General features: G+C 35.3%; 1 protein-coding gene across 21 annotated transcripts in view; it reads right to left on the bottom strand.

Moving 5' to 3' along the window:
- The window catches only part of RALYL (RALY RNA binding protein like), a 736,337-nt gene that overhangs the window by 39,427 nt on the left and 673,209 nt on the right, over positions 1-23,701 (bottom strand). For all 21 annotated transcript variants that reach the window (XM_045399163.2, XM_045399161.2, XM_065519414.1 and 18 more), the window contains 2 exons: positions 20,377-20,534; positions 9,354-9,467 (listed from right to left, as the gene is read on the bottom strand). In XM_045399163.2, coding sequence (XP_045255098.1) covers positions 9,354-9,467; positions 20,377-20,534 — 272 coding nt within the window. The remainder of the gene's footprint in view (positions 1-9,353; positions 9,468-20,376; positions 20,535-23,701) is intronic.

The following is a 23,701-nucleotide window of genomic DNA, read 5'->3' as shown; positions in this document are numbered from 1 at the left end:
TGAAATTTTCTGAGAAGAAAATTGTTTGTGTTTATATTGACAAGTCTTCAAGAGAACAATGAAATGTGACGTCTTCCAGTGCTTATTGGAGGAGCGCTGCCTTCGAACACTAACATATTTTGGAGTCTGTTGGTTTCTTTAAGTCAGAGTGATGGATAACCATAGCATTTATTTTGTGAACAGAGAAATGAGTATCAGATTTTTTTTTAAAGAGTTGATTAGAAGCCAAAAAGCCAGCAGCTTATGTCTAAAAGACACCTCTAAGACACCTACATTATGGATTACAACAAAAAGGTTTATAATGGCTACAAGTTAGTGAGTGCTTATGAAGTGCTGGCCATGTAAGATTCATTAACTTTAGTCCTTGAAACATACTGCAATGTAGGCTTATTTATCATTTTACGCATGGGGAAACTGAGGAACAAATAAGTGCTCATGGTCACACAGTAAGAAGTGCAAGAGCTGGAATTCCAACTTAAAATTCCTAATCTTATAACCTTGGCTGTTTTCTTATATATCTCTTAAAAAAGAAGGCCTAATCTGACATACCAAGGGAATGCTTCAAATCTCTTCAATAACCAATTTTAAGTTTAAGAATGAAGAAGTCTGTTTAGTTAGGGGCACATGTTGTAGTTAGCTAAACAATGACTATCAAAGGAAAAGAAGTATAAATTACAGGTAAATATTTCTGTTAAGGGAAAATGCCTAAGGCTTTAAAAAGCCATGAAAGGAAAGAATTTAATATTACATTCCAATCCTCATATTCAAATTTTTTTTCTGCACATCTCATCTCTACTTCAAAAAGCTATCTATGATTCAGAAAACAAGTTAGAATTGTTGAGATTTATGTTCAAAGCATTTTTATTAAATTGAGTTTGCTGCATAGCTATTATCATTAATATAACTATGAAAATTGGTTGAGTTGGCAATTAAGTTTTTCGACATGCTGCCTTAATTGCTAGATAATTGCTAGCTGAATTGTACTTAGCAGATGGTTAGAAAGAATGTTGATACAAAAACAGTCACATTATTCACTAGAGCCAAGCTAGTATCCTTGAATCATTGTTTTTGCATACTAGTATAAACTGTATTTTAAGAAAAATTTTATATTACAACACCTGTATATAGTATGAATTTAACTCAATGGTTCCAATAAATGCCATTTAGAAAAATGCAACTTATTATGGATGGTATTACTATCAGCCACACAAATGAACATCAGGAAAATTACATAGACTGTTTTTAGATGAATATATTAGTTATGTAAGTACATTTTTGGAGGAAATGGCATCAAAGTTGTTCACATGAAATACCCAAGATTGTTGAGATGACACAAATGCAACATAAATCATTTAAAAATTACTGATATAATTGTGTTTATTTAAATATAAAAATGGTTTTAATGGAGATAATTTTCTCCATTTAATAGGTTTTATAAGGACTTTCCCAAATTTCATTCGGCTAGTAAGTTAAACTAGGTCTCTAGTGTGATGTGAACCTAGTTTTGTTTTATTCCTGTCTGGGACCTTAGATAATGTAAATCTGATTTCCACAAGGAAGATGAATTGGAGAGGAAACAAATCAGAAGTGGAGGCCAACTAAAAGGTGATGTTTAGGGGGATGAAAATATCCTAACTGATTTGTGGTGATGATTGTATCACTTAGTGAAATTACTAAGTCATTGAATTATACTCTTGAAATGAGTAAATTTTAGTCTATATAAAATATACCTCAATACATTTGTTTAAAAAATAAGGTGAATGCAACAGAACATATGAGAGATGATGAGGGTTTGGGTATTGGCGTATCTTTAGGAAAACAGAGAGAAGGGGTGGGGTAAAAATATACCAAAGGTATAAGATTTGGCAACACTGCTATAGTAGGAATAGAGGATAATGTTGAGACTGGCAAATTTATAGGGTACAGAGGAGTATATCTAGGTAGGAAAGTGAGGAGAAAGAATTCAATTTTGAAAGACTGTGATTCAGTTATTCCCAAGATGGCTTCAATATTCCCCTTGTCTTGACAACTACAGGTAGGTTTCTTCCTGACCATAGGCCCTGGAGCATCCTTTCCTTAGAGTGTTTGCTTTAACAAACTTGCAATTGTAAATTCTTTCTCTGCCCATTTGAGAGGCAAATTTTCTGTAACCCAGGAATATTTTTCTTAAGATTCAGGAGCTATTTCTTTGACATGTTATCATTGAATAAGATAGGGCCATTGTCTTCCAGTCTCCTTGGGAGAGTAGCAGCCTAACTTTAATAAGAGCTAATTAGCAAACACAAATGGTGACCAAATCTCCTCCTCCAACATCTTCCAATACTTTTGCATTAGCTTGCTCCAGCATTCAAGAATCTGCCTGCCTCTAGCTGATTCTAGCATTAAAAATATTATCCTGTGTTTTATTTTTGCAGAGTCTAGTTCAATTCTATCTCCTATTGCAATAGTCTTGACTAAAGCCTTCCTTGCTGCTTTTAATAAGTGTTCAGGGCAATCTTGCCTTTACAGTTAACTGAGGGATAGCTACAGGAAGCACTCCAGTAAGCAGTTGAAAGGTTTGATCTAGTTGCTAAAGACAACTCAGTGTCTTTCCTCTGCCTTATATCGAACTTCTTTAAAATATTTAATTTTTGTACTCAAATATTTCTACAAGCTTGCTATGAAAAACAGCAGCGTTTTGTTCCTACCTGTTCACCATTTCCAGCTCCTTAAAGGCTTTCCACTCACTTGGCTGAATGTTTTAAATACACGCACTCCTATTGGCTGAATCTTTTAAATACACGCACTCCTATCTCTAAATAATGTTTATATTGCTACTTCTCAATCAGTTTTATGCACTATCTGTTGACATTATCCCTAGGAAGCTGAGGATTCAGTTCTTGGTCCTGCAATCCCCACTCACTTCTCATCTCTCTAGAGATCATATTGTAAATTGGATTTAATAAATTTTCAGTTTTTACATAATTTTTACTATGAGAGTACTTTGTGCAGCTAAGCTGTTAGCACAGGATGAATAATTTTTCTTTCCTGAAGAGTATTTTATTTTCTCTAGAATTAAAAATTGCCTCAGGTTTTAAAAATTAGTTCTCTAGGTGCTTCTCTTTATGTACTTATGCAAACTTACTCCTCCTTCTTAACCAATCCTCTTTCCCACCCAGTAGCTATTTCATCAGGTTTGATGTCTTAAAAAGTCTATCCCAGAGCTTTTGAGCAGTTCTGACCTGGACTCATTTCTTTCCAGATATCTTGCGCAGCTCATCTCCTAGGATCTCTGTTACCTCTATCTTGAAAATTCCTTTTGTTTGTTGCCTTTAGAGTCCATGCTTTAGGAAGGCTGTTTTACTTCTTTCTTGGTTTATCACCGTGCTTTGGTGAAGTACTCTTTTTAGTACTTTTCAGAGAAAGGGTATATCAAAATAGTTAATTGGAAGGCCATTAGGCTGAGACGGTTCCTGTGCCTTGGGTTCCCACATAGGTAAACTGAAACCCAACTCAGATTGAATAGAGATGAAATATGAAAACTGCAACTTAAGCTTATTCAGATATTCATCCTTTAGTTCTCATATCCTTCCCCTGTTTTCCATTTCTGTTTTTTTTCCATATTTTCTGGGAGAGTTTCTCCAATTTTGTCTTCCAGTCATTGTATTATTTATTTGTGCTATCATATGTTAATTTCTAAAAGCTCTTTTATCAGCCCTTTGAATACTCAGTTTTATAATTTTATGTTTTTATTATAGTATCTTCTCATGTCTCGGAGGGTATTAGTGTTTTTTTTTTTTTGTTTGTTTGTTTGTTTTTTCCTTCTTTTTGAAGTTTTATTCTTCCTGTATATGCTTGTTTCCTCTGATTTTTTTGGCATTTGCTTATTATGTTAAATGTGTTCTTTCATCTGGTGATTCTTATTTGTTCACGTTAACAGTATTAAAATATTGATTGACAACTTTGTAAGTAAAGAGAGATACTGTCTCTGTAGGTGGACTGGCTGAGTGCTTCCTTAGTTGATCCTATATCAGCATCTTTAAGTCTTTCCTCTTTGGCTACTCATGCTCCCAACTGAAGACTCTTCTAGTGTCCTGCCAGTGCTCTGGTAGCTGAGTCAGGGAGAAGGTGGCATTTCTACATGTTAAGTTACAGAAACTTCCCCCGCCCGCCCTTTTTTTGAGGTGGAGTCTCGCTCTGTGGCCCAGGCTGGAGTGCAGTGGCCGGGTCTCGGCTCACTGAAAGCTCTGCCTCCCGGGTTCACGCCATTCTCCTGCCTCAGCCTCCTGAGTAGCTGGGACTACAGGCGCCTGCCACCACGCTGGCTAATTTTTTATATTTTTAGTAGAGATGGGATTTCACCTGTGTAGCCAGGAATGGTCTCTATCTCCTGACCTCGTGATCCACCAACCTTGGCCTCCCAAAGTGTTGGGATTACAGGCGTGAGCCACCGCGCCCGGCCCCCCAACTGCTTTTAAGTGCTCTCAAGTTTCCTTGTCATCTACCAGCCCTGAGACCCACTGTTTTACCTTCTCTAGAGGAAACTTCTCCAGCCTTCTTTCAAAGTGCAGCAGAGATAGTTGGGACATAAGAATCTGTTTCCTAAACAGACTTTCAACTGTTTATGTCCTCTTTTCCTGAGGAATATGATGCCTTGAATTGTGAACTTTTTGGGAGTTTGTGATCAAAATTGGACTTGGATTTCTAGGATGTGCTAAATTAGGTATACCTCCTGTCCAGCTGCTAAACCCTATCCTTATTTTTAACGCAGTTTCAAGGGAGAACACTGCTCAATTCTTGTGTTTAATTCATCATCTGTAACCAGAAGCATCACCAAATCTGAAGTATCAATGAAAGCAGTAAGGTATTCAGAACAGAAATAGTAGTCATGTTACAGGCTACAGCAGTCAGATTACATCTGGAGCAACACTTTCCATTCTGAGCAATGTAATGTTGACAGACTACATAATGACTAGAGAAGAGAGATGGCAATAGTTTAAGGTACAAAACCAAGTTAAATGAGAAGCAACTGCAGGAACTGTTGATATTTCTCTAGACCAAAAAGGCCTCTAAGATGCTGTGATCAAAATTTGAATGTAGTTAAGATAAATACCCACAGGCCAATGATATCAACTCTCTGTTCAAAGGTTTTGGAGGGCTGAGAATACTTATAGCTCCCTTAAAAAAAAAAAAATATATATATATATATGTATATCATATATATATATTTTTTAATTTATTTTTTAAATTTTTTTTTAAATATTTTGAGATGGAGTCTCACTGTTGCCCAGGTTGAAGTACAGTGGCATTATCTCAGCTCACTGCAACTTCCACCTCCCGGGTTCAAGCAATTCTCCTGCCTCAGACTCCCTAGTAGCTGGGATTACAGATGTGCCGCCACATCTGGCTAATGTTCGTATTTTTAGTAGAGACGGGGTTTCACCATGTTGGTCAGGCTGGTCTCGAACTCCTGACCTCAAGTGATCCACCCGTCTCAGCCTGCCAAAGTGCTAGGATTATAGGCGTGAGCCACTCGCTTAGAATTATCTAAGTATTTAAAGAATACTTAATTGACTGTTGTATCACAAGGAATTAGACATTAAATTAGACATTAAATTTCTTTACAGAGAACATAAAAGTGGTAACTGAACCAAGTGAAAGCAAAATACATTTTGGCTCAGTGTAAGGAAGACCTACAATAGGAGTCTCAGACATAAATGTGAACAGGGACCGATAATATAAATATGTGAACTGGCTGGATAAAGATATTAGCAAACTGAAAAGTGCATGCCATGTATAGAGTGATAGAGTGAGTAGCAGTATTGAAAAGTTCAATATTTTTAAAACTCAAATTTTGAAATTTATTTACAATATTCCAATTTTTTGACATTAATTTATTTTTGAAAACTTCATCTCTTATACCAAACATATGGGTAGGATGAATTGATCTTGTGGGACTCCTATTTGTAACCTCTCTAAGGCTTAGGTCTAACATCCCAATGTTATCATTGGAACTGTCCCAGTCAGATTTGGCTGCTTATGTATCAGGCTTAACAGTGAGAATAAAATTGAACTAAATAATGTCTAATTGCCTTTTGACTTCAGAAAGTCTGCACTTGAAATGTAATTTTTTTTTTAATAAAAATGTAGTTACCCATGGACTAACTGTGCCCATTGCATGATACCCAGTCTTTACTTTTCCTTCTTGTGCCTTTCACTGTTTTTGGTCACTTAACATCTTTGTGTAAAGCATGTAATTTGTGCTATGCATATGTGGCAACTTATATGTGGCTCTTTTAAAAGAATTATCTAAGAATGAGGCAAAATTGCTGGCCAAACTGATTTTAAGTGTTAGTTCTGGTTTTCTATATTCTACATAGTCACTATATCCCCAAAGAAGTTGTGTGATGTAATGGAAAAAATAATATATGCATGGTGGATGCACACTAATCGTAATTTTAGAAGCTGGAATATACATTTGAGGCCATAACCCATTCCTCTAGTTTACATTTGAAAGTCTTGAGACCTGAGAGAGTTAAATGACTTGCTAAGTTGTGCCCAGTACATAATACATGGTGTTGGGCAGAGTTAGGGAAGAGAAGATATGATCTTGTTCTGAGGAACTTAATGATCTCAAATGACAGGACACCACACACACATCTATTTGAGCAATTTAAGGTATAGAAAATCCAAAATAATGTACTGAGAGCTTAGGAGTTTACTTTCAAAAAAAAAAAAGATACTATGGAACTTGACCTCAGGCACAGCCCATGTTGTGTGTCCTTCCCCACACTTTCCGATTCTCCATCTCCTTCCTGCCATACTTCTCTGCTGGAAAATTTCACTATCAAATAACTAATAGTAAATTAGGAGTGAGAAATTTATGAAAGAGTAATAATGAAGAGTAAATGCTAGCTACCAAGTAATTAGCTTTCAACTAATTAAGCATTATAATGACTGTCCCCTTGAATAGGGAGGCAATGAGCATTTTAAAATGAGTTTTAGTGCATTTCACTCAACTTTCCATAAGGTAGTGTTAATTCCTTCCAGGTAACCCTGATTTCTTTTCATAAAGAAAATATGGTAAAATGTATAAAACATTTATCTTTTATCTCTATAAATACAGACACTATTCAGGAAACAATTACTAAAAGAATGGAGTTACAAATTAAATTAATTCATTTTCTTCATAAAAAGTTAAAGAGAAAAACATAAATATCAAAGGACTAAGTCTATTATTTTAAAAGCAACTGTCTCATGACTGGAAAAGGTTAAACATGTTCAAAAGTAAGTGACATCTCAGGAAAAAAAGATGCAAGCTTTGAATTTTAGTGTTACATTTCTCAATGATCTTCCAAAAAGATATGTGGAAGGTATTAGTCATTGCAGGAAACTGAAGGTATATTATGATGGAATAAAGATCACATTTTTCTCTTTGAGGTGATTTATATTTAAATGAGTTCTCCATAATCCTTTAAACTGAAGTGCAAATTGGTTATCAAAGTCCTTTGCTGTAAGGGTTGTTTTACATAATAATGAATTTTACAGAGTTCCTCAAAGGGAAATATTGATTTAGGCAACATCACAGAATATTTCAGTTACAGTAACACCTCAGTGCCATAGACAGCATGTAAAAACTTTCTAAAATCTAAAATTTTTTATTAAAAAGTATAGGCAGTGTACCTTTTCTGAATAGAAAATACACTTGTAATAGAAATTTTTAATTAAGAAAGATTCCATTTAGTCTATCATTACTCATCTACCTTAACAAGTGTTAGTGTGAGTTGACCATGTGCTAGGTACATGGCTTGTGTTTTTTAAAAATGGGCTGTATGAAGGTACGAGGAAATGTCCATTTGTCTGTACATGGGTATGTTGCTACTAATCCTGGATAACTCCAATGATTATATTTTTAACCCTGTGCTATATAATTTACATATGCTACTTTGTTTATTACTCACCATGTGAGGCAGCCATCAGTATCATTTTAGAAATGAGAAAACTGTGTATGTGGTATGTAATGATTTGAACCAGAGTTTATTTCTGTCATCCATTATGCTACACTACCATCTCAAATCTGCCTATTTTCATTCTTGAGCCCCATATGGCTCACCGCCAAGGGTAAGCTCCAACACTCACCTCAGTGATAAGAGTCAAAAAACTGACAGGCTCCTGTGTGTGGTAGCTCAGGGGCCCTAGGTCCCCATGAGTTCTCATCATTTAGGTGTTACCCAGATAGCCTTACTTCAGTGAAATCCTGGACCAAAGCCCTGGGGAGAACCTGAGATTGGGGCTGTAAATGGGAAAAGGCATTAAATTCAGTTACAAGCCGCTGTCAGTTTTTGACAGGCTCCTGTGTGTGTGAGACAGAGGTCTATCACTAACTAGATATACAGATCTAGGAAAATCACTTTACTTTTCTGAGGCTTTGTTTTCTCATCTGCAAAATGAAGAGGCCAAATTTATCAAGGGCTTTCACACTTTATTTATTTGTTTTATAAGAAGTGGAACTCTTCCAGCAAATTAAGTCTTATATTGAATGCCAGTATCTAGAACAGATACAGGGAAATGACACTGGTCAGAGCAAGGGCTGGGTTTTGAAGAAACATAAGTCTAGCTACCTACTGGGTCTCTTCCTAATCCCCATCTTAACTCTAAGGAGGCTTCGGAGGCATCTAAAGCCTTGTAGAACACACTTTTCAAACTGTGGCCTACTTCTTAGTTTATACCAGTTCTCATATACTCGTGACTTAAAAAATATCTGTAGCCGTATGAAAAGAGCATTAGAGTTGTACTAGAAAGGAGCTGGGTCAGGGCTGACAATTCAAAAGACAGAGGCTATTAAATTGTAAAACACGTAATCAAATAACTTGGCCTGTGGGTAGCCAGGCACATGCTCTTAGTCTTGAGGTTCCTGAACTTGGCTACTGAAGTGTTTCAGGGTGGCAGCAAAGGCAGGAGTGGGGCATTATAATAATTGTTGAAACCTGTCAAATTTTGCTGCAGTTAATTTAATTATATGTGAATATTATGTTAGCCTGATAGCATTATTCTGTTAATTGATTTTCTGAAAGCTTACTTGATATTGAGACAAACACAATTGTGACTCAACTAGTGCTGATTATTCCATCAAAACACTTTTCCTTGCCTTTTATTTTTAGTATGAATCTTAGAAAAATTGGTTCATGTTCTCTAAAAGAAAAAAATCATATTTTATTATTGCAACTCTTGGCTTAAAGATATTGTTGGCATATCTGTATTAACCGCTGTTAAACTCAACCAGTGTCTTTCTGACCCTGTACTGCCTCTGTGATTGACAATGTTTCACTGGTTCAATTCTGACCTGTCTGTGATCACAGATCCTTTTCACTTACCTGCCTCCGCCTTCTGCTGTTTCTCAATCTTCTCCAGGCGCCCTAGCAAGGAGTCAATTTTAGTTTTGATCTGGGTTAATTCTTTCTTGATGGTCTGTAACTCATCTGATTTCACTGGAAAGGAGAAAGAAGGAAGAAAACAGCAGAGCATCAAATGCACCATAACTCACCTAGGACCCAACTCACAGGCACCCCGTATTTTCTCAAGTCTGTGTCCAATCACATAGGATGTTTTTCAAAATTATCAACTTCTCATTACTTCTAGTGATCCTGGAATACTGGATGATTTTGCCAATTACAAATACGGATTCTCAGTGACATGAGCATTTAATCCTAAATCTTTTGACTGAAGGTTATGGAAATGGATAATGGAATTTAGAAATATTTTATAAAATGATAAATTTAGCATCATTTTACCAAATGATGCTAAATTAAGTTTTAGCAAATAGAGTAAATCTTCAATGTGAGAGGGATTCAGATGAAGGAATAATGAAATCATAACGGATACTACTTTGAGGAACTATGTTGTAATATATATTTTAGCAGTCAATGATATTTTAATCCAGCTCCTTGGAAATTGATGGAAACCAGGATATACAATTTATCCTTTAAATAAAATGTCTTAGATGCGAGAAAACTCCAGCTCCCTCAAAGTTGCTATGAAGCTTCAGTTTTTCTTAAAAAAAAAAAAAAAAAAAAAAAAACCGGCAGTGAGTTGTGCATGCCTTCCTCTAAGCCCTGGGCTTGATGAAAAGGAAAATCACTGAAGTTCCCATTGATATTTTCAATAGTAGTGGTTCCCATTCTAGATTTTTAGAGTTTAGTACCATTTCAAAGAAAACAAGTGGGGACTAACATAAGACTGGCAACTTTTCATTTTGCCAAGTATGGATGTTAAAAACAACAATAAATAGCCTACTGTTGACTACAGTAATTATTTTATAAGGCAAAAAGGCTTAAGGAAAGAACAGTCTCATATTTCAAAGACAATGCTTTAAATGAAATATGTTTATATTTGTAAAAAGTTTACTGCACTGTCCTTATTTTTCTGAAAACCATTTCAATTTTATCACCTTTTCATTACTTCTAGTGATCCTGGAACACTGTATTATTTTGCCAGTTACAAATAGGGATTCTCAGTGACATGAGTATTTAATCCTAAATCTTTTGACTGAAGGGTATGCAAATGGATAATGGAATTTAGAAATATGTTGAATCCACAACAATCAGAGATGAAAGATTTTAAAACTATCACTATGGAACAGCTATACCTTCCTCCGAGCTTTTATTAGGTGGACTGGCAGTATTCACACCTCAGTCAAGAGCCAAGTTTCAAGATATTGGACACTTATTTGATTCCGGTCTATTTCTCTTCTGTCTCTTTTCCTTCTGGTTTCTAATAATCTCGGACTAGATATTCCCCAGAAATTTCTGAGGGAATTAGAGTGTTTAGTTTGATTCTTTAGTCTTCAGACTTTTTTGAAAAAATAAAAAAATGCAATCTATGTTGCTTAAAATAGAACTATTTGTCAATTAAGAAATGATATAGTATACATGATATATTATGGATTATAAACACTAAGTCTCAAGGGAAGAACAGATTTTTATATAAAAATGAGAAAACTTTTCCCATTGTAAAATCAGATTTTTTTTTTTAAAGCAGACTTTTATTTACAATGCAAAGTTGTTTGCAAAATAAAAACTGCAAGAAGCATGGGCCCTCTGGAGTATCCCTCTGATGAATGACTAAACTGAAAGTAGTAGAACAGTGTAAAATACAGAATCACTCCTCATGTCAATTACTTCAAAGACATCAAAGTACCATTGTGGAATTGCAGCTAAATTTGAGAAACATCATCTGTCACAATTGCAAATTGATTCTGCTTTGAAGAGTGGTACTCATTCCTTTGATGAAGGCATATGCAGTTTTACTTAAACGTATCAAATTTAATAGAAAATATTTTATCTTATAACATTAGATTTCAATGCAGGAGAAATAAGACTATGGCTGAAAACTAACAGAATATATTTCTTAGCAATTAGAGCTACTCCTTAGCCCAGGAATGCAGTTGACTAATTTTAATTTATGTGTTGCCTTAAAAAACATAAACCAATAAACCACTACTACTCTACTTTATTGAACCTACATTAGAAAACAATTGGAAATACAGACTCATCTGGCTGGAACTTAGAAGTCTCCAGGGAGCCAAGGTTTTGTTTAAGTCTAGACTCATGTCTAGCACTGAAAGAACACCTTTCAGATCTCAGCTGGATTATTATGGAATTTGGGTCTAATAAGTTAATGTTACTCAAGAAACAATGCTCAAATGTAACACAGAAATCTGGAGAGATTCTGTCAGTTCTTTCCTGGACCTACCAGGAAATGTTAAAGTGAGCCTCTAACCCTATGCAGGCTGCTCAGTTCCTCTCTTAGAATGGGGGGGCAGCAAATGCTCATCTAGGTCCTGCAAAGCAGGCTCTACATATAATCTTGGCTGCCTCTTGAGCAATTGTAGAAGTCGTTTCCTCATCACACTTCAATATCTCAGTGCTGTCCTTGGGAGAAGGCTTGCCCCTTACCTGGTCCAATTGGCCTTAGTCCACTTTCCACTTTTCTTTATGCAGAGTCACTATCTATATATGGGCTATGGTTTTGTGCTATTACATCTGGTTTCTGGATGGAATGCCTGGAAGGAACCTCCTCTGTCTCTCATGTACTGTTCTTTCTAACTCTCTTCTGCTTTTGTTTTCTACTTTTTCCCCTCCTGTTAATAACTTCTCTACTGCACAGTGAATTATATTGTCCCTATTTTTGCTTACTATTATTCTCTAGTAGTTGAGTGTATATACATACATCAGAGATATTTTAGAAGACATTGGTAATACTATCTTCACAGGAAAAATATCTTTTGCTCTTTTTCTCTAGATAAATTTTGCCACAGAAAATACTTGTCAAAAATTATACACAAATATGGTGAAACCCCATGTCTACTAAAAATACAAAAATTAGCTGGGCATGGTGGCATGCACCTGTAATCCCAGCTACTTGGGAGGCTGAGACAGAGAATTGCCTAAACCCAGGAGACGGAGGTTGCAGCGAGCCAAGATCGTGCCACTGCCCTCCAATCTGGGTGACAGAGTGAGACTCTGTCTCAAAAAAAAAAAAAAAAAAAAATACACAAAAGCAGACATGCTGTCATAATAAAAATCTTTGGTTGTTTTGTTGAGGACAACTTATTTTTCTATGAGTGATTATAGGGCTTGAATTTAGAATTACCAAACAAAATCAGCAAAGTGATAAATTAAAAAAATTACAAAGTTCCTAGGACAAATTACTTTAGCTTATTTTTAGGCAAGAAGAACACTGGAGAAATAGAAGTCAGGTTGCCTCACTATTACTGTAGTATTTTTATTTTAAAAAAGAAGTCACATTAAGTCATTTCAGATCTGCGCTCTCTATACAGGTCATTGATTTGGTGATAAATGTTATTACATTCTGATACAGTTGACAAAATGATTGTGCCTTCTGCTGTGACGTGAGATATAATCCAAAAAGAATATTAGGCACATGGGATGATACCATCTGTCTATATAAAAATGTGTGCATTTCTGACTTATGTGGTAAAAAATATTTCAATTTATTTTAATCATCTTTGGGTCAAGTCTATTCTGGGTAAATAAAGAAGCTTCAGCTAACTGTCTAGATCCGTGGTTCTTAATAGAGGGTGATTTTGCTCTGCGGGAGAGATTCTACTGTCTCTGGAGACATTTTGGCTTGTTATGACTTGGAGGGGTGGTGCCACTGGCTTCTAGTGAGGATTTAGTCTGCTCAACATCCTACAATGCACAAGATAGCCCACACCACACCACACCACACCACAGAATTATCTGACCCCAAATCCTGATCATGTGAAAACTATTGAAACCTTGCTCTAGATAATTATATAACCTCCCTTACCAATATCATGCTTCCTATCAACTATTTAGAAAACTGAAAAATGTTTGTAATCATGTGGACTTTGACAATAAATCACATTTTGTTATTATTTTTATTTTCCCCAGCCATTAATACATTATTTGAATGTCCAAAACAAAGAAATATATTTGCATATCACTTAATTTATAAATCAGTTTTAAATACAGTATTTCAACAATAAAGAATCTGAGAATCTGATGATGTACAGCATTTTCCCAAAGTCACGTGATAATGCACAGGTAAGAGTTTAGGCTGAAACCTAGATTTTCTTACTTTCAATTCTACACTTTTTATTATGTCATGCAGCTTCAGTTGATGTGAAAAATATGATCATCAGTTTCAGTTATTTCCTTCACTATGAATTAATGAACCACTGTGTTTAATTCAATAATATTCAGAAAAATAAAAGGAAGGTTTCTGGAAATCTTTATCATGATCACTTCAATGCCTCTTCTCTGCTTCCATCTGTCCCCTTCTTTATATATACATAAATATCCCATAATAAGAAAATGAACAACTGGCCTGAAGTTATAGGACAGGTGATACCCTTGTAAGATAATACGTAATACAATTTTTTTTAAAGCTAATTTAATATGAAGAGGCTAATTTGCTAGTCTCAGAAATAGTTTTCAAAAGCCAAACTTTAAAGTATTTTGCTAAAATAAATTGCAGCATCTGGTTATCACCCACCCCATAGATGAAATTTCCTAGAACAGGGAATTACATATATATGCATATGTATGTATTCATAATACTTATGCCTACTTACATCTATACCCATTATTTCTATGTTTTTTAAAAAGGAAATGAAATGGAGAATGAGTGGATTTTATTCAATAAATATTCATTAAATGCTTACTATCTGCATCTGTTCATCTTGCATTTCATTAGAAGCTGCAAGTATATCATTTAATTTATTCCCAATATGCAAATCAGAATTGTTAAACTTACTTTTGGATTTGAACAGTGAATATTAGAGAAGTTAAGTAATGTGTTTTAGCAGGCTGGGCATAGTGGCTCAGCCTATAATCCCAGTGCTTTGGGAGGCTGAGGCGGGAGAGTTGCTTGAGCCAGGAGTTTGTGATCAGCCTGGGCAACATGATGAGTTCCCTATCTCCACAAAAAATAAGGAAATTAGCCAGGCATGGTGCTATGCGCCTATATTCCTAGCTCTTCAGGAGGCTGAGCTGGGAGGATAGCTTGAGTGCAGGAGTTTGAGGTTACAGTGAGCTATTCAATCGTGCCACTGCATTCCAGCCTGGGTGACAGAGTGATACCCTGTTTCTAAAAAATTTTTTTAAAATATTCTTTAAAAAGATTGCTTTAGCCAAGAGGCAATAATTCAAGTTTAGAGTGGGCTGCCTGACGCCAAAGCCATGGGTATTTAGGTCCTACCCTCCTACCCCCCACTGCCCATCATGAACTTCTCATCATGGTGAACTGCCTCCCTGGTCTCATGGACTCTATAACTAGGGACAGAAAAGAAATATGTAAGTAATTTATTATGATACGTATAACATAAAATACAAAAAATGAGAAATAGTAAAAATCTTCTGTCACTTGATATTAAAATTATCTCCCATTTTTAAATTTTCTGGTCCCCCCTGCCCCCAACCAGATAGTAAGTGCCTGAAAATGAAAGATCACATCAATTTTGTCTATGGAATATCAGTTCCTCAGGGCTCATGTCTATTTCATCAATGGAAAATTAATACCTGTCTGTGTTAGGTGCTGATTAATTGAACTTGTATCAACTATGTGGGCAAAGAGAAAAGATAAATTAGTTTTGATGATAACTGATTGTGAAAATAGTCATAAAAGAATAGTTTTTGAGTTATGACTGAAAAGATACTTTAGATTTCAGCAAGCAAACATGGCCTTCTAAGTAACAGAAGTAGCAGATCTCAAATCACATAACTTGAAAATACACGTCACACTGATTTCTCTTAGACCCTGGAGTGTAGGCCAGAATTTGTCCCCTTGTTTCACCGACTGATGCAACATATTCTGTAACTAATTTTCTCTGAGCTGTAGCATTTTTAAAGATGTGGTTCAAAGTCAACTGTAAAACGTATGACAAAAAGTAAAATGCAAAAAGCAAAAATAATAGTGATGTCACATTTCACAAATGTTTAAGAGTATAATCTGTGCAAAGCATAATCAACTTGAACGAATTTGTAATTGAAAATAGAAAGATTAGATGTCCATACAAATAACTACGACATGAAGCAGAAGAGTGTAAGTTCCATAATAAAAAAATGAACAGCTGGCCTGAAGTTAGAGGATAGGTGATGCCCTTGTAACATAGAGGGATCTAAACTTGTCCTTATAAGAAGAGGGAATTTATTAGACAAGACACATGAAGAGTAAACAGTGTGAAGACATGGGGATAAGATAGTCATCTACCAGTCATGGAGAGAGGACTGACACAGACCCTTACCTCACAGCAATCAGAAAGAACCAAGCTTTCTGACACTTTGATCTCCAACTTTCAGCCTCCATCATTGTGAGAAAATAAATTTAAAGCCACCCAAACTATGGTACTTTGTTATGACAGCCCTCGCCAACTAATGACACCCATCATACAGATGTCCTAAAATATCATTTTGAGCAGGTAGCACTTTGCTGAGAATTTTTTATCTTGGCCCTGCATGAAATCCAAACCCTTCAATATTCTGCACAGTTTTTCATTATCCTTTTACCCAATTTTATATCTTGTTTAATAATAATGTCCTCAGTTTATTAACTGACATTCCTAGCAATAAATCTTTACTTCAGACTAGCACAGTTTATTATCTATTAAGACTTTTATATTAGCTGACACTGTTCTAAGAGCTCTACATGTGCTAGCTCATTTAATCCTCACAACTCTACAGAGAAGGCAGTAAGATTATCATTCCCATTTTATAGATGAGGAAACTAAGGCACAGCAAGCAAGTACCTTGCCGCAAGACACACATAATAAATGGCTGAGGCACTATTGGATTCTAGGTGCAGCAATTACATGTTCCATGCTCCTACCTGCTATAATAATAAGAGTAGTAGCAATAACCTCATTGAACATTACTATGTGCCTAAGCATTTTATATACAGAAGTAGTTTAATTCTTACAACAACTATTGGATATACAGTATATTATTTTCAATTTCCAGGTAGAAATTAGAGGTATGTAGGGGTTAAAGGATTTCCCCAAGGCCACCATGGTAGTATACTGTGAAACAGACTCCACTCCAGGCAATCTGACAGGAAAGCCTCTGTTCTCCACCCAGATCCTGTCTCCCAGAAAGCAAGTATCTTTCATTCTACCTTTCTGAATGCACCGGCTCTTCTAAACTCAATTCAAAATTCTCTGTTAAGCCTTCTCTAACCTTTCCGGCTGATAGTACTTTCTCTCTTTAAAAATCTCTAAAGCAGAATATACTTTGCCTAGGATAATGGATGGATGGGAATGTTTAATGATATGTTGCTGAGTATTAATATTATTTCTCTGGTTGATGCTTTATCTCTGTATTTCAATCACATACTTTTGAGGGGAAGAACCCAACATAAAGCCTTCTTAGCATTGGGGATAAATTCTCAATTTTAACTTTAATTGAACTGTCTTTAATTTCCTATTAGATGTTTCAGGGCATTTATATTAGTTTGTCACCTATTCTGTCACTGAAAGTGCATTGACAAGTCCCTAAAGGCATTCAAACTTACCAGAGTCTTTCTTGTTAGACATTAGAATTTAAATTAATTCTTTAAAGAAATTGATATCAAATATTTTTTTCCAGAGGGCATCAATTTTTCCACTAAGAAACTATAGCTAAAGCTCACTGATATTCATGTTTTCTCTTTCATAAAATACTAATCTGCAATATCATATTTTCTTTATTTTATGACTCTATGATGTCAGGACAGGACAAGTTGATTATAGTTTTAGTTCAATTTGATTTGAAATGGGACAGAAATATCTAGTGGCAATCTATTTAAAGCAATCCACTTTAAATGCTTATCAGTATTCATTTTTGGTAAATTATCACATTAATATATTTTTCTTTATATAGTTTTCTCCTTAGCAGAATTCAGTCATATTACAAATTCTGAAATAAGAAATGACAAATTATCCAAGCTATAACATTAATTTCCTCTTCTGAACTTGCCAAACCATTAAATGCTGGAAACAGCTATTAATAAAAGAGTGAGATATATACCTCAGTAAATATTTATTCAGATTCTATCAATATTAACATAGTCTATTTTAAACTTCACTGATACTTTTCATTTGTGATTTGAGTTTGAAACTTTTGTTATTTCCAGAAACCAACCTAATTATAAAAAGTACTATAAATTTAATGAATATTTATATATGCACGTATATATTTTATGTACATATATGTACACATAATATAATCTGCCAATATGCTCCTAAAAAGAATATTAAATAATGATTCTAGTTATGCTTCCCAGTGAATTATAGATACATTTTTATGTTTCACTAAAGTAACACTAATTAACAGTTAAGTTTTGTGACTTGAGCTCTAAATGTATAGAAATATATGAAATGAATAGAATTGATCAATCTGTTGTCTTGCTGTAATAACAGGGGGCTGGCATCACGCTCAAGTACACCATGGCTGCCCCTTGTTTCTGGGTAATCTCTGATGTGACTGACCATGACATTGACTACTACACAGAAGCTCTGCTGCAGGGCTGGCTTGGAGGAGGCCCAGGAGCCCCTCTTCTCTACTATGTAAACCAGGCCCGTCAAGCTCCCCGACTCAAGTATCTTATTGGGGTTGCACCTATAGCCTGTGGCTTGCCTGTCTCTCGGCAGTAATCCCTTGGAGCTGTCTTATTGATGCTGGAAGCCACATGACTATTCTACCTCCAAGCTTAGATTTAATCCTTAGGATAAATCTTTTAAAGTGATTTTCCCCAGTGTTTTATATGAAATATTTCCTTTTGATTTAACTTCAATATAATAAAGATACAGCACTTAAAAACCTTAAGTAAAATTAACATAATTATAATATACTGAATAGATTTTAAATGATCATTTGTCTTGATTGTCCTTACAAAATCTTTTTACCACATAATTTATCTTTCTACCTATTGCTTATCTATATCTTTCCAGCGTAACAGAGATATTGTAGGATGCACAGTTCCAAAGAATGATTGCTGCAAAAAAGTAAAACACACCACATTTCTTTCAAAGCATCTCTAGTTTGTATTTAGTAGTCCAATTTTCAGATTTAGCCTTTTCTCAAGACTGTCACATCTTACACACACACACACACAAAAAAAAAAAAAAAAAAAAGAAAGAAAAGATGAAATTAAACCCCATGTGTGATTTACCATTGGATTTAAGGATAAATTCTTATGTTACATGTTGTAATGGTTACAAACTGTAAAGTCTCTTCACATTATTTCTCCAAGTAGCTGACTTTGGCAATTTGTCTTTCTATAAAAATCCCTTCATTGTTTATTTTTTCCAATGTAAGAAACAAGTCATTGAAATTTTCAACACTTGGAGACTTTTTGAGAGAGAGAAACTTGTGTATACTCCACATTGGGGTGACCTAACCTCCAACGAGTTGCTGCAGAAACTCCTTTTTTTGTTACTAAGACTCAAAAAGGAATTCATATTTACCTATCTACAGAATAGATACATGGATACATAATTACATAGAAATCCATAAATCTATGAATGTGCTATTGAAGTTATCTTAGGTCCACAAAGTTTGTTGAGTATAATAAACTTTAGCCTTTTCAGAAGCATCAGTACCTTCCTGCATCTTGAACTGAGTTTTGTAAAAACAAAGTATTTCAATAGTGATTCTTTCTCAGTATAGTGCTGAAATAAAAGGCAGTGTTCTACAGTAAATAGCCTATGGGCATAAGAACTAAGAGACCTAGGTTCTAGTTCTGGCTCTACTATATCAATTAGCTATATGACTTTCTGTGTTTACTCATCAATAAAACTGGGATAATAGTATTTGCCTTACTTGTCTTAAATGGTTGGGATGCAGAGTAAATCCAAGTCTCTGCAGTGGCTTATCAAGCTGCATTGGAACTTGCCCTGTGTCTAACTCTCTGACCTGATCCCCAGCCAGACTTTCCCTCACTGGCTCAGCTCTGTTGCAGTCACACTGGCTTCCTTATTGTTCCTTGACTATTCAACTTAAGGTCTCTGCACTGACCAATTTTTCTCCACAGAATGCTCTGTCTCTGACAGCTTCAAGCTCACTTTCTCTTTTCCTCACATCCTTTAGGTTTCCACTCAAATGTCACTTCAATCAATGAAATATAGTGTTCCCAACTTTCTCTATGTGTTTATTCTTTTACCTATTGATCAGTTCATTATTTGTTCGCTTTCTGATAAAGGGCAATCTCAAGGAATATGGGAAATTTTGTTATCCTTAGGAATAACAACAAATAAAATTTTTTTCTGAATCACTCCACATAAAAATTTAGCAGTGTGTTTAGTTGGAAAGTTTGTATCGCTGCTTTTTACTAATTAATGTGAAACTATGCAAATATTATTTTACTTTTTATGACATTAAATATATTTTCAGATACATATATCTCATAATAATTTATCACTGTATGGTAAATTATGCTTTTAACATTTCTATAGTTTGCCTCTCTTAATTGCTCAAATATTCAAACCATGAACTAATTTTGTATAATGCTTCTCTGAAAAGACAGTTTATGCACTCCCTTTGGAAGTAAATTGATTTCTTCATTAAAAGCAACATATTATGTTTCAGGACTTTAATATGTCACAAGCTAAGCTGAGAGCACGGTGTTATTTGCTCTGATAAAATACTTTTCAAATTGGTCCTGGGTTTTTGTTAGACATGTTTGTGTTTGTCTCCCCTACTGCAACACAGTATGGTGGAAAGCAGAGACCATTTCTTATCCATTTGATGATTTTCTAATACTTTATACATAGCAGGCCCTTCATAACTATCTGGTTAATTTATTGAATATAGGCATTCATGCAATGATAGTTAACCACCCCCTTCTTTAAGGAGAAATAAAATGAAGGACCTTACTTACATTTAGAGCCTGTTGACCCACTGGCAGTAGATCTCGATCCACCTTTCATGGAAAAGACTCCTTTCCCCCTGCGAGTCGTCGTGACTGCCACTCTGGGACGCTTCAGTGGAATTACTGCACGGGGAGGTGGAGGCACACGCCCGTGGTAATCAAATAACCTTTACAAAACACAAATGGGACTGAGAATTGGTTTGATACCCGAGAATTCTATCAAATATGTGAAATGATTAACAGAATAGCCCCGTAGAAAATTTCAATAAATGTTTTCTTTCTGCTGTTGTTCTCTAATATTCAGATGCAGGTATTATTTGGCAGATTTAATTTTCACTAAGAAAATGGAATGCTAATATAGTCTATGCTTTCTGGACTTTCGAGTGTGACCTCCAAGAGGAACTCATTTGTAAGGTATGAAAGGACTAGGAGCTTTGCTCCAACAGTACCATGCAATTGTTGAAATTATGCTGACCTTCATCCCTAAATATACTTCTTTGCTTGATAAAACAGATTTACACTTCTTATGAACAGAAATATTTCTCTTACACGTCAAACACTTATTAGCACATTCGTTTAAAAGAGGAAAGGATCTTGCAGAACGGGAACAAAGAAATAAAATTACTGGTCAAACAATAAACAGCCCAGCAAGATAAAAAGTAAAACCAGCTTAAAGAAAACAGCTATGAGAGACAAATCAATTTGGTGCTTCAGCTCACTCTAAGAATCTTTTCAGTAACAAAAGGCTCCTCTGATTGCAGACAAAAGGAGACAGTTTGAATGACATGGAGCTAGCATGAGGACAAAACTTTGTTGACTGCTTATGGTGGGAAGTATTTATCAAGATATCTTTTAATTATTCTGACCATTTGCTAGATGTGCAAATTGAGACTAGAGATATTTTTATAGTTAGATATTACAAGCATATTTAACAAAAAATCATAAAACTTAAAACCTTTGCTGAAAAGTGAAAAATGATATTCACCACAATCAATGAATTTCCATTAAACAAAGTATAAGGGTTAACTCATTTATAAAAATATGTAATTCATAGATTCAAAAGCTTCATATTATTTATATTGCATCCACATATACAACAATTTTTTATATGACAGAACATTTGAGTAACCTAAAAGGTCAATGAAAAAATACTGGGATACATTTACTCATTTTCATGACTATTTTCCAGTGAACCAGACATGTAAGTACATTATTCACTATAAAGAAAATAGCATTATTGACTTAGAATTATAATTGTTACATATTTTATTGTGACAGAATAAAATATTGGATTACATTCTTATAATTACTTTAAAACAGTCAATAAAAACAATCTAATATGGAAGTCAGAAATGAGAAACTAGAATGGGAAGAAAATAAAAAAAAATTCTATAATAGGTTAATTGATAAAATTACATCTTGTTTATACATACAGATGAAAATGTGATAATCTCTTTTTAGGAAATAATATATGAAATATAATAAAAGTTAAGATAGATCGGTTTCCAAATATTCATTTAGAGACATTTAAAACTATTATACTATGGGGTGGGGGAAGTGCAAAAAGCACTATTAAACAAAATTTAAAGCAAAATTCCTTAGTACTAAGAATATTTCCTACATTAGAGACTTAGGGTATTCAAAAACGATTTAGAACATGCTGGGGAAAAACTAAGAGATATCTGGAAAAGAAAAGAAATGAAATGAGACAGAGTTCAAGAGAGGTGCCATCTTCTGTGAATAAGCAAAGTCCATTAGAGCTGAAGAACAGCTAGCAAAGAATAGGTCATGGATGTCAACACATAATAGTTTACTTCAAAGAGCACAGGCAGGATGAGGCTGAAAAGGGTTATGAATATCATCTATATCACTAGGGGCTTGAGAATCAAAAGGGTCAGCTAGACCTGCCCCTCATTTCAATCACAAAACAAGGTCTACATTAGTTATTTATAAGTTGAATTCACAGAGCACCTTAAGTCAGTGAACCAAAATACAAAGGCACTTTGCATGAGCTATAACACCCAAAACTATTGAGCGAAAAGAAAATATGGCAATTGACTGATCTCTTCTAGAGTAGAAGTTGCTATTTGAAATGAAAGGCAAGCTCTTTTAGCAGGACCATTTCCCTAGGACACCAATGTGCAGTTTTACAGGTTCATTAAACAAGCCAATCTATAAATTGGGTTAAGAAAATCTCTAAAACACAATCAAAATATATAATGATGTAGGAATTCTATAGTAAAAACACAGGCCAAGTAAAGTTCACTACATTCACTGCTACTTTAATTGCAATGTAATTTAATACTATGTTTATAGGGAAGAAAAATGTTTATCGATATTTCTATTGCTTCCCCCAGCCAAGGATTACCAAACCTCCAACGGTGGCATGGCCTGATCTTATGCTGAGAAAGAGCCATACTTGCTCACTGTGTTTATGATATGCTTTTAGTATGGGGCATACATTTTAGTAATCTACATAGTATATTACTAAACAACTTTCCTTTGGTATAAATTCCTATGGTGAGTGGCCGGTTCTCTGAATATTTTGGTGAACTACTTCAAAGGAAAATGACTAGTTTTCTTTACTCTCTCTTTTGGTTTTTTGAGACAGAGTGTCACTCTGTCACCCAGGCTGGAGTCCAGCAGTGTGATCTCACGACAACCTCTGCCTCCTGGGCTCAAGCAATTCTCCCACCTCAGCCTCCCAAGTAGTTGGGACTACTGCATGCCATTGCGCCCGGCTAAAGTTTTTTGTATTTTTTGTAGAGATAGCATTTTGTCGTATTGCCCAGGCTGCTCTCGAACTCTTGGACTGAAGTGATCTGCTCAACTTGGGCTCCTAAAGTACTGGGATTATAGGCATAAGCCACCAAGCCTGGCTGGATGACTTGCACCAACGAATCAAATAACGTTTTACTGATTCTTTGGTAAAACTTTGATGGGAAGTTGGGCAGCATCAGGACTTAAATATTTTAATGTGATAGGTCATTCACAAAACAAAATTGGGAATGGGTGAGGCAGGAGAATAGGGTCTGGAGGCAGGGAACCTAAGGCTGTTTCATGCTGACTTCCTAGAACTAAACAAAAAGGAAAACCCCACCTTTCCATGCCCAAGTAACAAAAGGACCAGAGTCTACTCCCTTTGCACCCCTCCTCATCCCACCACCTTTTTCTGAATGGCTGATGAAAAATTGAAAGTACCTCTGATTGGTCCCCTTCCACAACCAATCAGGCTGCTCGTGGGCAAAGTCTTCATTTGCATAGGGTATACATTTGTAACTTCACTTCAGCCTCTGATTGGTCCCCTTACACAACCAATCAGACTGACCGTAGG

The sequence above is a fragment of the Macaca fascicularis genome, chromosome 8 (genome assembly GCF_037993035.2).
Source record: "Macaca fascicularis isolate 582-1 chromosome 8, T2T-MFA8v1.1".
Taxonomy (NCBI): Eukaryota; Metazoa; Chordata; class Mammalia; order Primates; family Cercopithecidae; genus Macaca; species Macaca fascicularis.
The sequence above is the reverse complement of the archived record's forward strand: the minus strand, read 5'-3'. Positions and strand labels throughout refer to the sequence as shown.